General features: G+C 39.4%; 1 protein-coding gene across 1 annotated transcript in view; it reads right to left on the bottom strand.

Moving 5' to 3' along the window:
• The window catches only part of DPY19L1 (dpy-19 like C-mannosyltransferase 1), a 122,498-nt gene that overhangs the window by 11,899 nt on the left and 88,205 nt on the right, over positions 1-22,394 (bottom strand). The window contains exons 12-18 of the mRNA XM_036738268.1: positions 20,645-20,704; positions 19,984-20,064; positions 15,839-15,940; positions 6,053-6,124; positions 5,315-5,364; positions 3,168-3,192; positions 912-1,031 (exon numbers count right to left, since the gene is read on the bottom strand). Coding sequence (XP_036594163.1) covers positions 912-1,031; positions 3,168-3,192; positions 5,315-5,364; positions 6,053-6,124; positions 15,839-15,940; positions 19,984-20,064; positions 20,645-20,704 — 510 coding nt within the window. The remainder of the gene's footprint in view (positions 1-911; positions 1,032-3,167; positions 3,193-5,314; positions 5,365-6,052; positions 6,125-15,838; positions 15,941-19,983; positions 20,065-20,644; positions 20,705-22,394) is intronic.

Raw genomic sequence — 22,394 nt, 5'->3', positions numbered from 1 at the left:
GGCAATTGGGGTTAAGTGACTTGCCCAAGGTCACACAGCTAGTACATGTGTCAAGTGTCTGAGGCCAGATTTGAACTCAGGTCCTCCTGACTCCAGGGCTGGTGCTCTACTCACTGCGCCACCTAGCTGCCCTAAACCCTGTATTTCTAATGTAAATTCACAGGTTGCCATGTGCATCAACTTAGACCTGGATAATACAGAACCAAAATAATGGTAAATTAATAAAAGATATTTAAAGAAAATTTGGAGGAATTGAAAGACTTTGAAAGTCTTATTAAACCAACAAACATGCTATTTTAAAAGGCCTGATCCTGGAAGGGAGATGTGAGGCAAGGCTATGGATGAACACAACTCCTTGCTTTTTTCTAATTAAATAACATATCATTTAATGCCACATGTGTGGGTAGAAGCTAGGGTAAAGGTCAAATATTCACCCAAATTCAAACAAAGGTTTGGTCAAAATTTGGTCAAACAAAAAGTTACCAATATTCTTTTCAGAAAAGCTTTTCCAAGTAAGCTCTATGTTTCACTAGCTGGCCGCTCTGTCCATCACACACACACACACACACACACACAGTGATTTGCAGGATTCTCTAGAAAGCAGAAGCAATCTAGCTCCTGCCCTATGACCAGCTTGTAAGAGAACCATTCTTTAAACAAATAGGGAACAAAGAAATGTGCATAATGCATACAAATTCTTTAAGTGAAGAGGGAATGAAAAAGGATTAAGCAATGTCAGGTGGAATTTCACAGGAAAAGGATCAGGTGAAAATATGGAACATTTAAAATTTAGAGTTACAGTTTTTAAAAGCGGTTTAATAGTTTTTAAACTGGAGGCAACTTGGTGATGAAAGGTAGAGGGAGTCTGTCATGGCTGTTCTAATTCCAAAAGTTTAAAACAAAAGTCTTACCTGTCTCGAGCAGATCAAAGAAGCCATGACACACATGTGCGGTGTCAGAAATAGTTTCAGTCTCATAATTAAAATACCAAGGACTGTATAAGCTAATAGTTGCAATGCATGATAAACCAACTGAAAATGAAACAAAGCACAAGTGTCAAACAAGAAATCGTTTTTACTTAACAGGGAAGAATTTTAAAGAATTAAACTTCCACACTTTAAAAGAAATGTACTACATTCTTTACAAAAAGGAATATCCTGCTTTTACTCATTTATTTACTTCTTATTTGGTAAAAAATTACAATCTAGTTATTAAATTGCATCAAATAATTAATGCTAGTCAGCTCAAATGTTCATTCAGCCAACACACATTTCTCCCTTCACACCACTGTCTTAGGCTGTCCTTCCCGCTAACAGAGCCCAGGCTATAGGATCACATAATCGGAGCCAGAAGGGACGTGAGAAGTCACTTTAGAGGTGATGGACCTGGGTCTCAGAGAGCTTAAGCGACTAACCAGACAGTAAGAGGTGGAGCTGGGATTCCAACTCAGTTTCTCAGATTGCAAATCCATCGGTTTAATCCTGATGCTAAGAGCAAAGTCAAAGGAGATGGGGAAGAAGGAAATGACTAGAACTCCATCCCAATTACTAATTCAGGAAGGCAACTGAGAGAAATGTGGGCTGCAAATGCAACAATGCTGTCTTAGGAGGGCCCGTTTCAATTTGTTAAAAAGAGAGATTACATCAAATGCTATATTTAATCAGTTGTCAAGCTGTATGATAGCAAGCTTTTATCAACTCCGAGATTAAGACATACATGCCATGGTTATTTGTGGATGACTGATGACTGCTCAGAGACAGTTAATACACTGATCTGAGAGATTTGGCCTCTTCGCTTCTGGGCACCGTATTTTAGGAAGGACATCGACAGGCTACAGTTCATCCAGAGTCGGGTGAGCCTGATAGCAATGACTTAAAACTATGCCCTTTAAGGATCCTTTGAAGGAACTGAAAACGTTTATTTACCCTGGATTTGATTGTCAACGTTAGTCAACAAGTGTTTATTGAGCGTCCGTTATGGGCCAGGTGCTATGATAAACACCAAAGACACAAGGACAAGCACAAATACAGTCCATGCCCTCAAGGCCACATTCTAATGAGGAAACAACACGCAAACAACTAAGCACACACAAGATGTGTTTCGAGTGGCTGGAAGGTGAATGTCAGAGGAAAGGCAGTGGCAGTGCAGGTGCGAGTCCATGAAGAAGATGGGATGTAAGTCATGAAGGAAGCAAGGGAACCCACCAGGTGGAGGGGAGGAGACAGAGCAATCTAGATAGGAGAAACAACCAGTGAAAAGACGCAGCATCACAAGATGGAGGGTCACGTGCAGGAAAGAGAAAGGCCAGTGTGGCTGCATCATGGAATACTTGGAGGGGAGTAAAGTGTAAGAGGGCTGGAAAGATGGGAAGGTACTAGATCACGAAAGGCAAGGATTTTATATTTGATCTTCAAGGTAATAGGAACCCACTGGAATTGAGTGAATGGGAAAGTGCTTTAAAGTATTACTCTGGCAGCTGAATGGAGGACAGACTGGTGGGGGAGAAACCTGGGGCATGGAGACCAATCAGGACACTACGGCTATAGGACCTGCATGAGGTGAGTGAAGAGAAGGAGGCGACGCAAGAGACAGCGCAAAGGCAGAGATGGCCTAAGGGGCTTGACGTGGAAGAGACCTTGCCCTCAGAGGCTACACGGGCAGATTTCATTTGTAGAGAACTAAGAAAGCAGTTCAATCAAGGCTTAGGGCCGCCCCAGATTGGAGTCTGCAACACCACCGAAATTCTCCAAAAGATGAGGGTGAGGTGGGCCTCCATGACGCCTGGGGAGCCTTCTGACTGCAACGCTCTCTGATTTGACAAAGCCAGGCTGATCCATGAGAAGATGAGAAGGTGACCCTTTGGTGGCTCCCATAGCCACTGGAAGAGCATGAACAGGAAGGAAACCATGTGGGCTCTTAGAAGTTGCTGTGCTGGCAGAGTCCTGGCAGGATTTCCTGACCATGAAGCTCCTCAGAGCATTATCAGATGAGAGATAGTAAATTCAAAGTCACATGAATCACACTCTAACGTACTTCTTTACACAGTGACCCTGGTCCAGAAAATCTAAATGACAAACTAACAGTGACCACATTTGCACAAACATCCTTAATTTAGCCATATAGGTAAATAATAATAAAAAAAAACCTTATGCATATAAAACATTTACCTCTCCATGGTCAAACTGGTGTTTCCTGGAATTTAAAAAGAATAAAATAATTAAATTATTATTGGAACAGCTAAATAAAAAGCTTCATGAAGAAAATTTTTGAAATAAAACTTTCTCCTGTCAAACCACGAACACAAAACATCAATCGTAACAAGCAACAAAAGCACACAAGACACAAAGGTCGCTCCACCCCCTAAATGAGTTCTTCGGTCAATCGGCCACTTCCAGTTCCTGGGTCATTTCCATTACCCCTTATTCGGTGCCCACAAGTCACACGGCACATGCTCAGGCCTCACAGGCATTCTTTGGGCCCTTGCTGCCATCATGGCCCCTTTCTTTTCCTTTTCCCCTCCAAGACTAGACCCCTCAGAAGTTGCTCACTCACTGCGGGAGGCCCATGAGATGCTCATGATTTTGTGCAAGCCGAAGCTCAGTGCTCAGTCCTTTCCATCCCCAACCCCCTCACCTGTTCACTTGAGGAAATGATCACAGAGCCCACAATCCTTAGGCAATAGTTGCAAGACTTTATCAAGTTCAAAAACGGAGGCAAAGAAGGAAATGAAACTGCAACGTCCCTCTTTCTACCAGCACCACCTCCATTTTACGCACAGTGAGGCTTATAACTTTCTCTTCCACTGGTAGGTTACACAGAGAGCATGTCAGTCATGGTACTAAAGGTCTGAGCTGCTCCTGTAGACATGAGCTCTGCTTCTGCCAACAGCACCATCCAGGGCATGTCCTGGAGCTGCCCAAGATGGCCAGCTTTTCTCTAGGGCTCCCCTGAAATAAGTGACCACGAGAGGCAGGGAGGCCCTACCATAGAGAAGGGCATAGCCTGCATCTGGGTCCTTAATTCTTTTTACCTGCTCCTCAATTTCCAAATGTTCTGGGCAGAGACAAAGTCATAACCACAACAAGCTGCTGCTGGGTGGAAACCAATCTGTTCTCAGAATGAATGACTGAGACCACAGGATCATAGGTCAGAAGATGGAGGGGAGGGGGGCCTGAGAACTCATTTAGTCCAACCCCAGATGGGTTAAATAAACCGAAATGATGTGGATATTAAGGGGCAAAGGGCAGGGTGAGGGGTTGGACCATAGTTCCTTCAGTCCAAATCCCATACTCCTTTCACTGACCCATGTGTAAAATATCCTCAACCTCCAACCTGCCCACAGTACTCAGGGGGCACCATAGCCATACACCAGGCAAGCTCCCTTTGGACAGGGGCTGCCTCACTATTGTCTCTGTGTCCCTGAGCCCAGTACAGTGCCTGGCTCAAATGCCTGCAGAAGACCACAGATATAGGAGAAGTAGGGAAGAGGGCCATAAGCCCAGAGGTCTATCTGGCCTTGGAGAGCATGGAGCAGCGATGGACTGCAGGGTGTGTACAAAGCACTGGGTTGGATGCCAAAGTGGCAGTATCACATATTTTCATTTCATAGTCGCAGCTTCACAAAAGCCCCTCAAGGAGAACAGGGAGGATCAGAATTCTCCTTCGTGTACAGACAGAAGAGATTTCCTCGCCAGGGAGGACTCAAAAGCGCAGCATCAGCCAGTGTTCCAGACTGTCCCTGTGCTCATGAATTTGTGGAAGACGAGTTCAGAAATCCACGATTTTGGCGTTTTATAACAAGACCAGGGACAGCAGAGAGGTTCAAGCAGTAACAGCGTGAAGGCGTGGTTTCTGTGTTATATGTCTCATATGAGAGGTTTCTAGGTAAGGCTTCAGGCAGGGTGGAGAGACAGTATGGTACAGTGGATTGAGAGCCAGCCGTAGAGTCAAGAAGATCGGGGTTCAAGTCCCGTCTCTGACATGTACCATCTGGATGATCCGGGACAAATCACCGAGACTCTCAGTTCCCCAGGGAGCTCTCAAGGATTCTAAGCAACAAAGCACATGCTGATGTACATTGGGAGAGGGAAGTTTCCCAACAGGAATTCTCTAACTCGGATGAAATCATAGTTATAGGACAAAAGGGTGGGAAGGAAAATAATCTGATGCTAGGTAAAAGGGGGTAGACATCAGCAAATAAAGGGAAGGAGAAGCTTCACTTAGAACTGAACGTGGATGACACAAAACCTGAATAATAAAATACTAAGTAGCAGATGTGAATACAGAAATTAATAAAAATGAATAACATATTTACCTTATATGTGTACGCTGCTTAGACAACACACACAAAATATCACTGACAGTCTGTGAACAGAATTTTTGAAACTTCAGATTAGTAACACTATTTTCCAGCATTTATACTTTCTACATGAAAAAAATGAATAGTATAAAGATAAGGGAGAGTCAGAACACTAAAGAGAAATTCTTTTTATGTAAGAAGCGTTTTCCCCTTTAATTACAAAAATTCTGGATAACTAGCTCAAGGACTGACATTCCTAGGATTTAAGCACATCTTACCTCAGTACAAGAGCTAGGAAAGATCTCCTAAAATTTACAACAAATAATGAATTTATCTTAACCTCCATGATCAGAAACAATCTCACCAGTTTCCCCAACTCCTTTTCCAATTTATAGTAATGGCAGCCCTACTCTCCTAAGGCACCCATACAGAAAACGTGAGCATGGACACTCCCTCTTCTTCCCTCCCACTGGTATCCCATGAAGTGCCAAGCTCTGTGGAGTCTGCCCTTTAAGCCTCCTCCACCTTTCCCATCAATTGCTGCACCAGCCTCAGGCAAATTGAATTCATGTAACCTGACTGGGGTAGAGAGGAGGAAAAACAAACTCAAAGACCTCCTTCTGGGCTGGCTTTGGGTCACGTGTGAGAGCCTGGACACAAGACACGCAGAAAACAGGCAAAATCAATGGGTACAGATCTAGAGACACTAAAGTATGTATGGGTGTTACAGCAATTCACCAAGTCCAAACCTACCCTTCTAACAATCGCGGCAAATACCACAAGAACAACCGGAAGTAGCAATGTCGTCGTGTACCTCAGCGGAGTCTGAAATTCAAAAAGGCATTTGAAGTTGGTGGATTATTTTGCTTCAAAAGCAATGCTCAAAATGTGAAAATAAGTTAAAAAGAAATCCCAGGATGGAAATTTAACAAACCACTGAGTCCTGTTTTCCCATTAACTTCCACCAGAAAATTGTATGTGCATTTCTGTGAAAAAGTCTTCCCTAATATAGGGTTAAAAACGTGATACTAAATCTATTTCCCAAGTGCTTGTTAGGCTTAAATAGTAAACATTTGTGGCCTGAAAGATTACTATCCATTTTTATGTTTGCTATTCTTCTTTCTGACTTAACCAGATAGGAAATTGAATATATTTTTTCTTCATTATCATACAATTTCTTTTTTTTTTGGTGTAGCTTTTCTTTATTAATTTTTTTGATTTTTAGTTTACAACACTCGGTTCTACATAATTATGAGTTCCAGATTTTCTTCCCCTCCTCCCCACCCCCCAAGACGGCATGGAATCCGATATATCTTCTACGTATAACTTCACATTGAACTTATTCACACAATAGTCAAGTTGTGAAGAATTATGACCAATGGAATGAATCATGAGAAAGAAGAAACAGAACCAAAAAAACTCCCCAAAACAAAAACAAAAGTGAGTAAAAAAAAAAAAGGGAAAAAAAGGAGAGCATAAAGTGTGCCTTAATCTGCATTCATACTTCATAGTTCTTTCTCTGGATGTAGATAGCATTCTCCATCGTGAGTCCTTTGGAGTTGTCTTTGCACCTTGTGTTGCTGAGAAGAGCAAAGTCTATCAGGGTTAGTCCTCACGGACTCCATATATCTGTGGTTGTGTATAATGTTCTCCTGGCTCTGCTCTGCTCACTTAGCATTATATCATGTAGGTTTTTCCAGGTTATTATGAAGTCCGTATCATCCCCATTTCTTATAGCACAATAGTATTCCATTATCTTCTTATACTACGACTTGTTCAGCCATTCCCCAATTGATGGGCATCCTCTTGATTTCCAATTCTTAGCTACTACAAAAAGAGCCGCTATAAATATTTTTGTACATATGGGTCCTTTTCCCACTTGTGTGATCTCTTTGGGATACAACTGTAGAAGTGGTATTGCTGGGTCAAAGGGTATGAACATTTTTATAGCCCTTTGGGCATAGTTCCAAATTGCTCTCCAGAATTGCTGGAGCTGTTCACAACTCCACCAGCAATGTAACGATGTTCCAATTTTCCCACATCCTCTCCAGCATTTATCATTTTCCTGTTTTGTCATGTTAGCCAATCTGACAGGAGAGATGTGGTACCTAAGAGTTGTTTTGATTTACATTTCTCTAATCAGTAGTGATTTCAAGCATTTTTTCATATGTCTATATATATCTTTAATTTCTTCCTCTGAAAACTGTCTGTTCATATCCTTTGACCATTTAACAATTGAGGAATGACTTGTATCCCTATATATTTGGCTCAGTTCCCAGTATATTTTAGAGATGAGGCCTTTATCAGAGACACTGGTTGTAAAGATTTTCTCCCAATTTTCTGCTTCTGTCCTAATCTTTGTTGCATTGGCTTTTTTATACAAAAACATTTCAATTTAACATAATCAAAATTATCCATTTTGCATTCTGTAATGCTCTCTATCTCTTGTTGGGTCATGAATTCTTCCCTTTCCCATAAATCTGATAGGTAAACTATTCCTTGCTTTCCCAAATTGCTTATAGTATCAGCCTTTACTCCTAAATCATGAACGCATTTTGACTTTATTTTGGTATATGGTGTAAGATATTGGTCTATGCCCAGTTTCTGCCCTCCCATTTTCCAATTTTCCCAGCAGCTTTGTGAAATAGTGAATTATTAGCCCAGAAGCTGGCCTCTTTGGGTTTATCAAAGAGTAGACTGCTATAGTTGTTGACTTCTCCATCTTGTGTTCCTATCCTATTCCACTGATCCACAACTCTGTTTCTTAGCCAGTACCAGGTAGTTTTGATGACTGCTGCTCTATAGTACAGTTTAATATCTGGTATGGCTAGGTCACCTTCCCTAGCATTTCTTTTCATTAATACCCTAGATATTCTAGACCTCTTGTTCTTCCAGATGACTTTTGTTATTATTTTGTCCAGGTCTGTAAAATAATTTTTTGGTAGTTCAATTGGTATGGCACTGAATTGATTAATTTAGGTAAAATTGTCATTTTTATTATATTACCTCAGCCTAACCAGACCAACTGACATTTTTCCATTTATTTAGATCTGACTTTATTTGTGTTAAAGTGTTTAGTAGTTACGTTCATATAGTCCCTGGGTTTGTCTTGGCAGATAGACTCCCAAATATTTTATAGTGTGTACAGTAACTTTGAATGGAATTTCTCTTTCTATCTCTTGCTGTTGGGCTTTGTTAGGAATATATAGGAATGCTGAGGATTTATGTGGGTTTATTTTATATCCTGCAACTTTGCTGAAGTTGTTTATTCTTTCAAGTAGTTTTTTACTTGATTCTCTAGGATTCTCTAAATAAATCATCATATCATCTGCAAAAAGTGATAATTCAGTTTCTTCTTTGCCTATTCTAATTCCTTCGGTTTCTTTTTCTTCTCTTATTGCTACAGCTAACATTTCTAGTACTAAATTGAATAGCAGGGGTGATAATGGACATCCTTGTTTCACCCCTGATCTTATTGGGAATGTATCTAGCTTATCCCCATTACAAATAATGCATGCTGATGGTTTGAGGTAGATATTATTTATAATTTTGAGGAAGGCTCCATTTGTTCCTATGCTTTCTAGTGTTTTTAATAGGAATGGGTGTTGTATTTTGTCAAAGGCTTTTTCTGCATCTATTGAGATGATGATATGGTTTCTGCTAGTTTTGTTGTTGATATGGTCAATTATGTTAATAGTTTTCCTAATATTGAACCAGCCTTGCATTCCTGGAATAAATCCTACCTGATCATAGTGTATTGTTCTCGTGATAAGTTGCTGCAACCTTTTTGCTAATATTTTATTAAAAATTTTTTCATCAATATTCATTAGGGAAATTGGTCTATAATTTTCTTTCTCTGTTTGACTTGTCCTGGTTTGGGTATTAGTACCATATTTGTGTCACAAAAAGAATTTGGTAGGACTCCTTCTTCACCTATTTTCCCAAATAGTCTACAAAGTATAGGAATTAATTGTTCTTTAAATGTTTGATAAAATTCACATGTAATACCATCTGGCCCTGGAGATTTTTTCCTAGGGAATTCATTGATGGCTTGCTCAATTTCTTTTTCTAAGATAGGGTTATTTAGAAATTTTACTTCCCCTTCTGTTAACCTGGGCAATTTTTATGTTTTTGTAGATATTCATCCATATCCCTGAGGTTGTCAAATTTATGGGCATACAACTGGGCAAAATAATCCCTAATTATTGTTTTGATTTCCTCTTCATTAGAGGTGAATTCACCCTTTTCATTTTTGATACTGGTAATTTGATTTTCTTCTTTCTTTTTTTAATCAGATTGACCAAAGGTTTATCAATTTTATTGGTTTTTTCATAAAATCAGCTCTTTGTTTTATTTATTAATTCGATAGTTTTCTTGGTTTCCATTTCATTAATCTCTCCTTTGATGTTCAGTATTTCTAATTTGGTATTTAATTGGGGATTTACAATTTGTTCTTTTTCTAGCTTTTTCAGTTGCATGTCCAATTCATTGATCTCCTTTTTCTCTATTTTATTCATGTAAGCATTTAGTGATATAAAACTTCCCCTAAGAATTGCTTTTGCTGCATCCCATAAGTTTTGGTATGTTGTCTTATTATTGTCATTCTCTTGAATGAAGTTATTAATTGTTTCTCTGATTTCTTCTTTGGCCCACTCATTCTTTAGAATTAGATTATTTAGTTTCCAATTAATTTTTAGCTTATTTTTCCATGGTTCTTTACTACTAATAATTTTTATTGCATCATGATCTGAAAAGTATGCTTTGACTACTTCTGCCTTTCTGCACTGGATGGTAAGATTTTTATGCCCTAGTACATGCTCAATTTTTGAGTGTGTGCCACGTACCGCTGAGAAGAAAGTATATTCCTTTTTATCCCCATTCAGTTTTCTCCAGAGGTCTATCATATCCACCTTTTCTAAAATTCTGTTCACTTCCTTAACTTCTTATTCTGTGGTTAGATTTATCAAGTTCAGAGAGGGGGAGGTTGAGGTCTCCCATTATTATAGTTTTGCTGTCTATTTCTTCCTGTAACTCCCTTAACCTCTCCTCTAAGAATCTGCATGCCATACCACTTGGTGCATATATGTTAAACAATGATATTGCTTCATTGTTTATGGTGCCTTTTAGCAGGATGTAGTGTCCTTCCTTATCTCTTTAAATTAAATCTAGCTTTACTTTTGCTTTATCTGAGATTAGGATTGCTACACCTGCTTTTTTTACTTTAGCTGAAGCGCAATATATTTTACTCCAGCCTTTTACCTTTACCCTATGTGTATCCCCCTGTTTCGAATGTGTTTCTTGTAAATAACATATTGTAGGATCATGGTTTTTAATCCATTCTGCTATCTGCTTCCGTTTTATGGGAGAGTTCATCCCATTCACATTCACAGTTATGATTTCTACCCTCCCTCTTGATTCCCCTCCCTCATCTGTTTCCCACTTGCTACTTCTCCCCTCCCTTCTGACCACCCCCCTCCCTTTTTCCCCTTTCCCCTCCTACTACCTGTAGGACAAGTTAGATTTCTATACTTATCAGGGTATATTATTCCCATCTTGAATCAGATCAGATGACAGTAAAGCTCAAATACTGCTCTTCTCCCTCCATTCTTTCCCTCTACTAAAATGTGTTTTTGTGCCTCTTCATTTGGTGTAATTTACCCTTTTCTACTACCTCCTTACCTCTTCTCCCATAACCCTCCCTTTACATCTCTTAATTATGTTTTTTATCCTTATATCAGTTATTTTATACAGACATTCACGTCTATGTGCATCCCTTTCAATTGTCATAATAGCTGTACTATTCTCAAGACTGACATATACATGTGTGTATATATATATATACATATATATAAGTGTATATATATATACATATATATACATGTATATATATATATATATATATATATATATATATATATATAGATAACACATACATAAGATGATATAATCCTATATAAAGATGCAAATAATTTGCCCTTATTGATTAATAAGGTTTGTGGGGTTTTTTCCCCCTCTGTTTACCTTTTTATGTCTCTCTTGAGTTTTGTATTTGAAGATCAAATTTTCCATTGAGTTCTGGCCTTTTCATCAGGAAGGTCTGGAATTCCCTTATTTCCTTGAATGTCCATCTCCTTGCCTGAAAAATTATGCTTAGTTTTGCTGGGTAGTTGATCCTTGGTTGTAGTCCCAGCTCCTTTGCCCTTCGGAATATCATATTCCAACTTCTCCTGTCTTTTAATGTAGAAGCTGAGAGATCCTGCATGATCCTGACTGTAGTTTCGTGATATTTGATTTGTTTCTTTTTGGCTGCTTGCAGTATTTTCTCCTTGACCTTGTAATTCTGAAATTTGGTTACAATATTTCTTGGTGTTTTCAATTTGGGATCTTTTTTAAGAGGTGATCGGTGGATTCTTTCAATGACTACTTTACCCTCTGATTCTAGGACCTCTGGGCAGTTATCTTTGATAATTTCTTCGAAGATACTGTCAAGGTTCTTTTTTACGTCGTGGTTTTCGGTAGACAAGTATTTCTTAAATTGTCTCTCCTGGACCTATTTTCCAGGTCAGTTGTTTTTTCAACCAGATATTTCACCTTTTTTTCTATTTTTTCATTCTTTACATTTTGTTTGACTACTTCTTGATACCTCATAGAGTCATTAGCTTCCACTTTCTCAATTCTAATTTTTAATGAGTTGCTGACTTCATTTTGCTTCTGAGTCTCCTTTTCCAATAGGTTGATTTTACCTCTCTGGGTATCATTTTCTTTATTTAGATTCTGAATCTCCATAGTCATTTTGCCAATCTTATTTTTTAAGGACTTGATTTCATCAGTGTTTTTTTTTTTCATTTTTTCTTTTCCCTCCCTAATTTGGTTTTAAAATCCTCCTTTAGCTCTTCCAATAATGCTTTTTGGACTTGAGACCAGTTCACATTCCCTTTTGAGGTATCAGATGTGGGTATAGTGTCATTGCTATCCTCTTCCAAATTGGTATTTTGATCATGCCCATCTCCATAAAAAGAATCAATGGTCCTCGGTTTTTTTTGTGTTCTTCATGTTGGTTAGCCTTTTCCTGGCTTTATGATGAAGTTCTGCTTTTGGGGCTCAGGGCTCTCTGTCCCAGTTTTCTTATTCTGGAGACTGTGAGTCTAGTTACTGGCTTTGTGTATTATAGCCTTCAGTTTCCTGAGGTGTAGGGGAGGGGTCTGGCTGCCTGAAGTCTCCTCTTCCCCAGGGGCTGCTCTGTAGCACTACTGCTCTTCAGCAATGGTCTCAGCTGTTTGTTATTTGTGCTGGTCCCCTGGGGGTGCAAGGGTACATCTGGGCTCCTGGTGTTGACCCCTGCTGGCTGTGCCCCTCTGGGACTCAGGAACTCCCACTGCTTGGCCACTGAAGCCCCACTTCTGTCTCCTCTATTCCAGCATTTTTTCTCGAGGAATTCTCTGGGTCAGGGGGGAGGGATTAGAGCAATTTACCTGGACATTATGTCTCCCAGAAGTTCAAGAAGACACGTTTCATACCTCTGGGCTGCAAGCCTCAAGAGTTGCTGTCTCATGACTGGTGGCATCGGGCTACTGCCTCTCCTCACTTCCACAGACTCCCGTCCTGTGTTGGGAGGCCTGGGGATCTCTGCCAGTTTCGGGCACCCAGCTTTCTCCCAGCCTGTCTCGTATAATGGTTTCTGCAGCTGCTTCCGCTTTGGTGCTGTTTGGAGCAGCTCTGCACACTGAGCGCTCTCCCAGCCTACAGACTCGTCCCGTCAGCCTTTCAGACTCTCCTGGCTTGGAAATTTGCCTCACTCAGACTGCTTGTGGTTTCTAACTCTCTCAAATTTTCTCAGATTCACTTTTTTATAGGAATCTGACAGAATTTGTGAGAGAGCTCTGGTAAGATGCTATTTTCACGTGGCCATCTTGGCTCCACCCATATCACATAATTTCTAAAAAATTTATACTTAAAATGTTAAAGGTTGCACTACCATTAATATCTAATCCTAGACCTTTATTTGTGTGAAAAACTCTTGCAGTGTTACCAGGAACAGCACTAACACCTTTCATGCTGTATGTAGTTCTATTTAGGGGGGAACACAAAGGGACCCACAGGAAATACTGATCAACGAAGAAACTCTACCGTGTCAGAGGGAAAAGACATTTTGACTCCTTTACTTGGGGATGTGTAGGTGAATGAGCTAAGTAGTTTACCAAAAAGTCCCAGCACTTAGGAAGCCTCTCTCCCCTGGCATGGAGGAATGTGGCTCTGCACACTGAAGAAACTGAAATATGTGACAAAAATAAATATTCATCTATCTATTATCATCCTGTTTTGCTGAATGTTTTGCTTAAGTAGCATTCTGCTACAAAAGTCTTGACAAAGTGTGGGCTTTGAAATTTCCAAAGTGACCTTCATTTGTTTCTCTGACATCATCCTAAAATCTATTTCAACAAAATAATCAATCACTCTGATATCTGAAGCTAGAATCTCTTTAACAAAACTGCAATGTCCTCTAAAAGAATATTTATAAAGAGAGCAAGAAATCGGTCTCAAAGCAAACCTGTCTTCTATGGAAAGCCCATACCACTTTTGGTTTTACAATCATTTAAAATAAAATTAGTCCTTATTCTGTAACAAGTATATAGTTTGTTCGATGCTTTACACAAAATTAATAACAGTAATAATAATGATGGCACGAACATGACATTTTCAGGTTTCCAAAGTGCTTCACCTCTCTGATCTCATTTGATCTGTGTAATGAATCTGCCATTGTGTTATGCCCATTTTACAAATGAGGAAACAGAAGCTGAGAGAGGTTAAGTGGCATATCTCAGGTCCCACAGCTACAGAGGGAGGATTTGAATTCAAGTCTTCCTGACATTAGCAAATCCTTACAGAGTCTGTATCCTAAAGACAAAATTAGACACCAGCTAAGCAGAGCTTTCACTGCCAGAGGAGAGAAGATAGAAGGCTTGGGAAGGAGAAAACAAATGGTTACTTCAGTACTTAAGGATAAAAGAGCCCTTTAAGAGCTCTTTTTGTATCTACGATCTTGGCTAAGTACTGTAATGCGGTTTCTTTTATTACTTGAGGATTTGACTACAAATATCAGAGAGGATTTCTCTCACCTTGTTCTTTCATCACTAAGACAGTAGAGAATTTCAATAACCATTTCTAGGTTTCAAAGCACCTTGACTCATTGGCCCAAGGCTTAATCAATGATCTGATATTTCTTAACACAATTCAAATCTGCTTCGGAGGATGGACATTCGAGGCCATTGTGTCCAAACCCCTTACTTAAAGATGAGGAAGATGAGGCACAGAGAGGGTGAGTGAATTGCCCAAGATAATTAAAATATGACTTTTTTCAAGCATCTCACCATAAATCACAGAAAACAAATTTACAGACAAGGTTTCAAATCCTGTTTTCCAGTGAACATAGCTTGCATTTACAACTGTCTCTTGAAAATGTTTTATGTTAATTTGTTATCTGTCTAGCTAAGTGGGGTGGGGGGAGGGTCAGTACTATCTTCCAAATAAATGAAGGAATGAAGCAGAAAAAGCAAGATTTAGACTCAACAACAATCTTCGTCCAATGTTTCCTCCACCATTTTACAGATGGAGAATCATAACTGACTTGTGCCCAGTGACCCAGAGACTGACTGGCCTGGGCACAGTCCACCAGATCACACACTGCTTGTCCCTGAACACCTAAATGCCGGAATGATAACTTCACAAAGTGAATGATACTTTAAAGACATGGAAGGCCTCCAGAGAATAAGCAAAGAGCTGAACATTGAAGGGATAGGTTTGACTCTTGAATAAAGTCTACCTAACGTCCTTCCATTTATTTCTTCATCTACAAACTACTAACTTTACCTTATTCTTTTTCTACTTGTCAAAAAAAAAGGAGTCCACCTTAAAGCACTCTTGTAGTAGCAATTAGATTTGAAGATCTTTCCCACCCATTAATGGGCCATGTAACCTGTTTACCTCACAGGAAGCCTAAGTTACATGTGGTAGGAGGAGCTTCCTGACAGGAAAAGGAAGTTATGTCACAGAAAATGTTGAGAGAGAGAGCAAGCAGTTATGGCTGCTAATGGCTGCTAACGGCCATCCTCGTGATGGTTAAAACTGAACAGGCTGACTTAGCTGTACTGTGAGTTTGTTTTGGGAAAGACCACAGCAGGGGGCTGGAGAGGTTTTGGGATGGTGAGGCTTCAGGCTGTTATGTGGTGTTTTAAGCTCCTTGCTGGTGTGATAAAGTGGGCTGACTGGCTGTGGGAGCTGAACATTTGCTTATGGGATATGATTTTCTGATGTCTGAATAAATGTTATACTTCTTTTACCTTCTATATGGAATCTCATACTTTGCAATACAGAACTACATAGGCATATTCACAATTATCGTTGATATTGTGTTTATTGCCTTACTGTTTCAACTCTGCAGAATGACCTCACCCTGATGCAGGAGTGCCTTCATGTGCAAAATATATGGCTAAACAGAGTGTCACAGGCACCAAGAAAGTACCGTTGGAAGCACATTCTCACCTCTTTTTCCATGAAGTCAAACTCTGCAGCACAGGTGTACATTAAAGTGTCAAAATCCTTGTAACTGAAGAATTTGGATGTTAACAAGTTGCTTATGTGAGCCTAACAAAAAATAAAGCACAAGGCAATTCGGTTAGGGATTCTTTAAGACTTTATTGCCGACACCTAGAGATAATCAGCAGGGGCTTTCTTGCCACCACAGGGGGCAAGGATTGAGTTGGGCCGAGGCAGCAAGTCCTCTCCTCACCCCTGGCCTCCCCAGTTCCATACTCATCTCCAGCTCTCTCCTTTCTGCCCCACTTAATTGTGGACTAAATTGTCTCAGGTTCTCTATCTATAAGCTTGCTCAAAACTAAACAAAAACTAGCTCTCTTAAATCTCTTACTCAGACTTTGGTTTAAACGACTACCAAGGTTTGGCTTTACAAGAGGCCCTTACAATATTTTAGCTGCATTAACTCCTTAACCTAAGGTACAAATTCTAGTTATAATCTGAGGCCTCACCTTTACTGGTAGAAGTCTTGAAGGATGGGGAGACTGGGCACTGGTGTGCCAGCACCCTGGACAAAATAATATCAGCTTGTGGACAGAGCTCAGTTATCCCCTAAAGATAAGTGATTTAATGCTAAATGTTACTGTAAAAAGACAGCAAAACTGATCTTGAAATCAGTCAATTCATTTCAATCAATTCAACAAACATTTATAAAAGATCTATGTTCAAGGCATAGTACTAGACTAGAGCTAAGGAAGAGAAAGATAAGGTTCAGTTTTCAAGTAGCTTCTAATTAAGTTCAATTTAACAAATATTTGTAAAGAATCTATCATTTGCACAGCACTAGCCTAGGTCCTGTGGGAGAGAAGCTCATACAAGACAAAGTCCCAGAAGTTATCTATCTTCCCTCTAGAACAGAAGCTCCCTCAGGGCAGGGACTTTCACTTTGATCCTGGTCTTCCTAGTCCAGTGTCTGGCAAACAGCAGGCACTTAAATTCTTGTTTATTGGTTGATGGAAGTTTACAATGTAATGAGGGGAGTGGGGGGGGGGTGGAGAATGACATCCACAGACAACTGAAATAACTATTAATTCAGAATAAGTACAAGAGAAAGAAGCAAAACAAAGTCCTACACAATCTAGTAACAGCCAGAACAAACTAGCAACGGTATGATGCTAGTGTAAATGCTAGCTGTATTTAAACAGTTACTAGTTTGTAGGAACTGAGAAAAGTTAAGATGCCCCTAAAAGTCCTAAATTTCTTTCCCACTGAAGCCTCAGAATATATTATTTATTATTCCTAAGGGTACTGATTCATCACATTCAAACTATAATTTGAAGCTAGAGCTAGCCTCCTCCTGGCCCAGGACAAAACCTCTGGGTATTCTCTTCAGTCTTTTCTTCCCTCCTCTCAGCTCTGAGACTCAAAGACTCTTCTCAGCTCCCTGACATGTCGCTTCTTCACCGTTCTCCAGAAACTCTTTCACCAGGGTCATCCAACACTCAGTCCTCACCCTCCTGGACCTTTCTGTACATTTTGATTCCGCTCATCATTACCACCTTTCTATGCTCTCCCTGCTCCCTTCCTCGCCTCCTTATTTTTCCTGTTTTTTTTTCCTCCCCATTCATGTGACCTCTCCTCCTTAGTCTCTATTACCAAGGGCACACAAACTCCAATGCTTCCATGTGGGCCACCCTCCTCCTCCATTATTTTTGTCATTATCCCTGTTAGGATGACTCTCTAAACTCTGTTTCTAGGCTCTACTCCTTCCCTGAATTTCAGTTTCACATTCCATTATTGTTTATGTCTAGATGACACCTCAAACTCAAAAAGGTACCAAAGCAGACACATTTTATCTTCCTAAACTCACCGCTCCTCCTAATTTCCCTATTTCTGTTGATGACAGCACCATTCACTCAGGATCAAAATCTCAGGAGTCATCTGTGACTCATTACTCTTCCTCTAACCCACTACAGATCCTACCTCTGAAATAGCTTTGGAATCTCAAAGACCAGAGGCATCCTCCCACCCTCTTTCAATTCCCATTTGCTAGCAAACTTGCTCAGGCCTTCATTCCAACTGAATTAGACCATTATAACAAATAGCATCCAGTCATTTTCCTAAATCCCTGACTGTGTTATTCTCTTGCTCAAAAACTTTTGGTGACTTCCCAATGACCTCAATAAAAAATATAAGCTCCTTGGCCTGTCATTCATAGCCTTCCAAAAATGGTTCCCACCTATAATTATTACAGCTTAACTTCATACTCCTTCCTTTCACTCACTCTATGTTCTAGTTCTATGATACTGTCGGCCCTTTTCTGACTTGGCTCTGCCCCCATCGAGTGCATTTGCAGAAGCATTTAACTGTGTCTTCAAAAGGCTCTTCTCCTACTCCCCTGCCCCCAAGTGATGACTCCTACACCTACTGAAGTCCCTATGTTTTGCCACCTACCAGATCTCCCAGCTAACAGTTGTCACCTCCTCCTAGAATATCTCCTATTTGACCCTACCCATTCACTTAATTCTATTCCAAGCTACATTGTAGTTATTTGTATCTATGTCATCCACTAAAGTAGAAGGCCCTTGAGCACAGAGACTGGGATTGTCCCCTTCATCTTTGTGTCCTCAAGGCCTGGCAGTTTCTTCAATATAGCAAGTACTTAATAAGGTTCCGTTGGACCAAAAAAGTAACTGCCTTTAACAATTCAATTCTACAATTCATAAAACACTTGCTATGTGTTAGACACTGTACTCAGCCCTGGGCTCCCAAAGACAGAAATAAAAGAGTCTTGAACTTAAAGAGCTTCTATTCTGCTGCCTCTAACAAAGTAATTTGCTTACCAATGAAAGTCAGTAATAGTTGTGGTGGCATTCTAGCACTACTAATATTATAACCAAGTTATTTCTCATTTGCTTTTTAGGACACTTAGCACATGGTGGTATGTTGGAAAATTTTAGATGAACCCCTACATTGGCCATTTTCTTTTAGTTCAATAACTGTGGTTGGTTTATTGGCTTAAGGAGCACTTGTGCTCTCTCTCTGTGTCTTTCTCTGTTTCTCTCTCTCTCTCTCTCTCTCTCTCTCTCTCTCTCTCTCTCTCACACACACACACACACACACACACACACACATATATACACATACACATTCTAGCAGCTTAGCATCTCTTGCTTTTCACTTTATACATGATTAGATGTTAAGAAGCAGCCATAAATTAATAGTCATGTAGTCATGTGTACAAAAATCACTTTTTTGATTCTGGCAAAATTATGTCATCCCTCCAACCCCAAATCCATTGCAAGTATTGTTAGTTATTTTATATTTCATTTTTAATTTTTGAAAACCCCTTGATTTTATTCCTCCTAGGTATAAGAAACAGTAAGAAAACAGTTCTAGAAGATACTTAAAGGCCTGCATTTCCTCCTATTTAGTTTCATTCTAATTAGAGAAATACATCTTCTGCAAAAGCCCAATTTGGATAAATCAGTTAAGATTATCCTGAAATCCTCATAATCTCAAAACACTAGAAACACACCAATGACAACACAAGCCAGTTATCAAGAACAACAAAAGAAAGACAAGGAGCCCGCTAAGCACTGTGATGCTGTCTTCTGTCACAAGGTGGGACAAGGCAGCAAAGTGTGGCACAAGGAGTCTCGATTTATCAAGAGGGGATGAGAGTGTGGGTTCAAATACTGTCTCTGTCAAGGCACTTATCCTGAGCCTCAGTTTCCTCATCTGTAAAATGAGAGGTGCGGACTATATCACTAAAGTCCCTTGCAGCTCTAAATTCATCAATATAAGGAAAATGCAGGAATGGGCTCTAATATATATTTCTGGGGGCTTCCTTGAGTAACTTATCCATATATATAAGAGTTTCAATGCACTTATAATACGGAAAACTAACCAAAATATAATAATTAATAAAATAAAATGGCTCTAGAAAACTTCTAAAGATATATACAAACACACACACGCATGCTTAAAAATCTTGACTTAGTTAAACTGACTAATAGATTAGATTCTGTAATCTAGTTTAACTTAATGGTAATCTAGTTTTTAAATATCAAAGTGAAAGTTTCAAATTGAGGATGATTCAGTAAAATAATCATTTATCAAGTCTTCTCATGTATAAGCTAAAACATACTTACATCGTCGGCGATGCCTAAGATCTTAGAGGTCAAGTACTTCAATAAGACTGTTCCAAACAACCAAGTACATCCTTGAATAACCTAAAAAATAAATGTAAAAAAACAGATTTCTTAAAATGACATAAAATTACTAAGCAAACCTTAAATGATAAGATGCATAGTTCAATTACTCACAGAATGGACACTACTGGTATCTAAGAACATGATAAATATAAGAAGCAGAATGCCAAAATTAACATGTAAGAGTTAAAATCAAACAATGCTATTGACAATTAATGTTTCAAACCAGTATATTTTATAGAAGGCATATACAGCAATCTGAATTATCTTTGTAAACACACACAAATACCATTTCATTATCAAACTTTTGCCCATCCAGCCTCGTCACAAGGGACACAAGAGTAAAACAAATAAAATCAATGTTTTTTCCTAGTCAAACTAAAATAACGGTCCAAGTTTGCTTCCTGCACGCAAGGGGCAGCAACATTACAGACCAAGAGCCACCCAGAGGATGCTGCCGTGCCTCTGCATTGCATTATAAAGCAATAGTTTCTTTTCCTAAAGTTTACTTGGAAGGGGAAATAAAGGTACCGTGGGTGACGTAAACAATAAGAAGAACAAAACAGAACAAAGCCCCTCATTAGACCAGATGGCTCCTTACCCATAAACTGAGTTCAGACACATTTGCTTTCAGGAGATGCGGTTTCACTGCCAGGACGCCCTATGAAAGGCAGAGAAAATACACAAGAAACAGCCAAGGAACCAGTTAGAATTGGTAAATATTTGAACATTAAAAAATAGAAAAACTCAGGGCCCTGAAGCATGTAAAAGTTACTCAAGTGCCAACCATCCCAAGAGGAATGAGCCCTCTAGTTTCTTGCCCCTCATTTCTCCACACTGGAAGCTCTCCAAAGCAGGGAATAACCAAGTCAGTCATTTTTAGCTCTAAAAAATAGGCTCACCACACCCTATAAAGTAACAAATTCCTATACACAAAAGGATTTAATCACAAGTGTCTAGAAATAAAGTTTACCACACTTTGTCCAGGATCCACAATGAACTTCACATTCATCATCTAATATTAAGTGAACTAAAACAATCCAAAGCTTAACTCTGGCTACGATGGAGATTTCTTTAAAACACTAGCATACGCTTACTCTGAAAAGATTTTTTAAAGTCTTAATATTCTATCTTCTAGCTCATGTCTAAATCTGAAACTGAAGTTAGAAGTAGGGAAGAACTGTTCAGCACATTTATGAACCAGGGTCCCATTTACATGTCAACACCAATCAGCTCCAAGTACTGATGCATCTGTGGCATCTATCAGCAAATGGGAAGCGCTGATTTCCACATAGTCTACTTTGTAAAAAACAACCAATTAACATTAGTAAATGCCTGCTATATGCCAGGCACTATGCCAAGTGCTGGGGACACAAAAAGAGGCAAAACACAGTCCTGACCACAAGGAGCTTAGAGCCTAATGGAGGGGTTGACATGCAAGCAAACCTACACAAAGCAAGCTCTACACAGCAACAAGAAAGCATTCAATATTTTCAGAGTTGGGGCAGCTGAGATCAAGGCATAGGACTTAAATTAGCAAGTATTTAGTCTTTAAGAAGGAAGAAAACTACACGTGAGACCTAAATGAACTTGCTAAAGGTTGTGGATCCTTTAAGCATGTACCCATGTAAGGATGTACACTACTCATCCCAATGTACTTCAAACTTTGCAGAAATATCATGAGATGAAATACCAAGAACTTGACACCCAAACGAAAAGCTCATAGGAGAACCCTCTGTTTCAGTAAAATTCTGGTTTCGAACACTGTGCACCACATAAATATAAATCCATGTGTTTATAGATAAACATATGTAAACAACATGCTATATTCTGAAGCTGCTATTTTATTACTATTTGCATATAACACATACAAATGTGCAAAATATACATAAATATGTGCATACACATACGCTCACTTATAAGCTGCTGGGAACCTATCTGATTCGTGTGAACCTGCCCACATGGGCAGAAGGACAGCATCTCCCTCCCAAAGGCTTCTCCCCATCCTTTCCTATTCCTTGGCCCAGGATGGGAAAGGCAGAGGCAGTGACATAGCCAAGATGCACAAATTCAACCACCTGAGGATAAGTGACTTTCATCCCCAAGGTAAGCACAACTTTCTTCTCTTTTCTACTCTGGTGAGAGGAATTCCACAGTTATGCTGGGAATGCAATCAAGCCTCCATACAGAAAGGCAATTAGATAGCACACAAAGGCAAGAATACAGTTCATTATTAACATATAATAATCAATAATTTTTACAATTAAAAATGTAATAACTGGACTTGTCTTTGGGAAGCCAATTGACACAAAAGCACAAGGAATTTAGATACATGGGGAAAAGTCTTTAGA

The sequence above is a fragment of the Trichosurus vulpecula genome, chromosome 9 (genome assembly GCF_011100635.1).
Source record: "Trichosurus vulpecula isolate mTriVul1 chromosome 9, mTriVul1.pri, whole genome shotgun sequence".
Taxonomy (NCBI): domain Eukaryota; kingdom Metazoa; phylum Chordata; class Mammalia; order Diprotodontia; family Phalangeridae; genus Trichosurus; species Trichosurus vulpecula.
The sequence above is the reverse complement of the archived record's forward strand: the minus strand, read 5'-3'. Positions and strand labels throughout refer to the sequence as shown.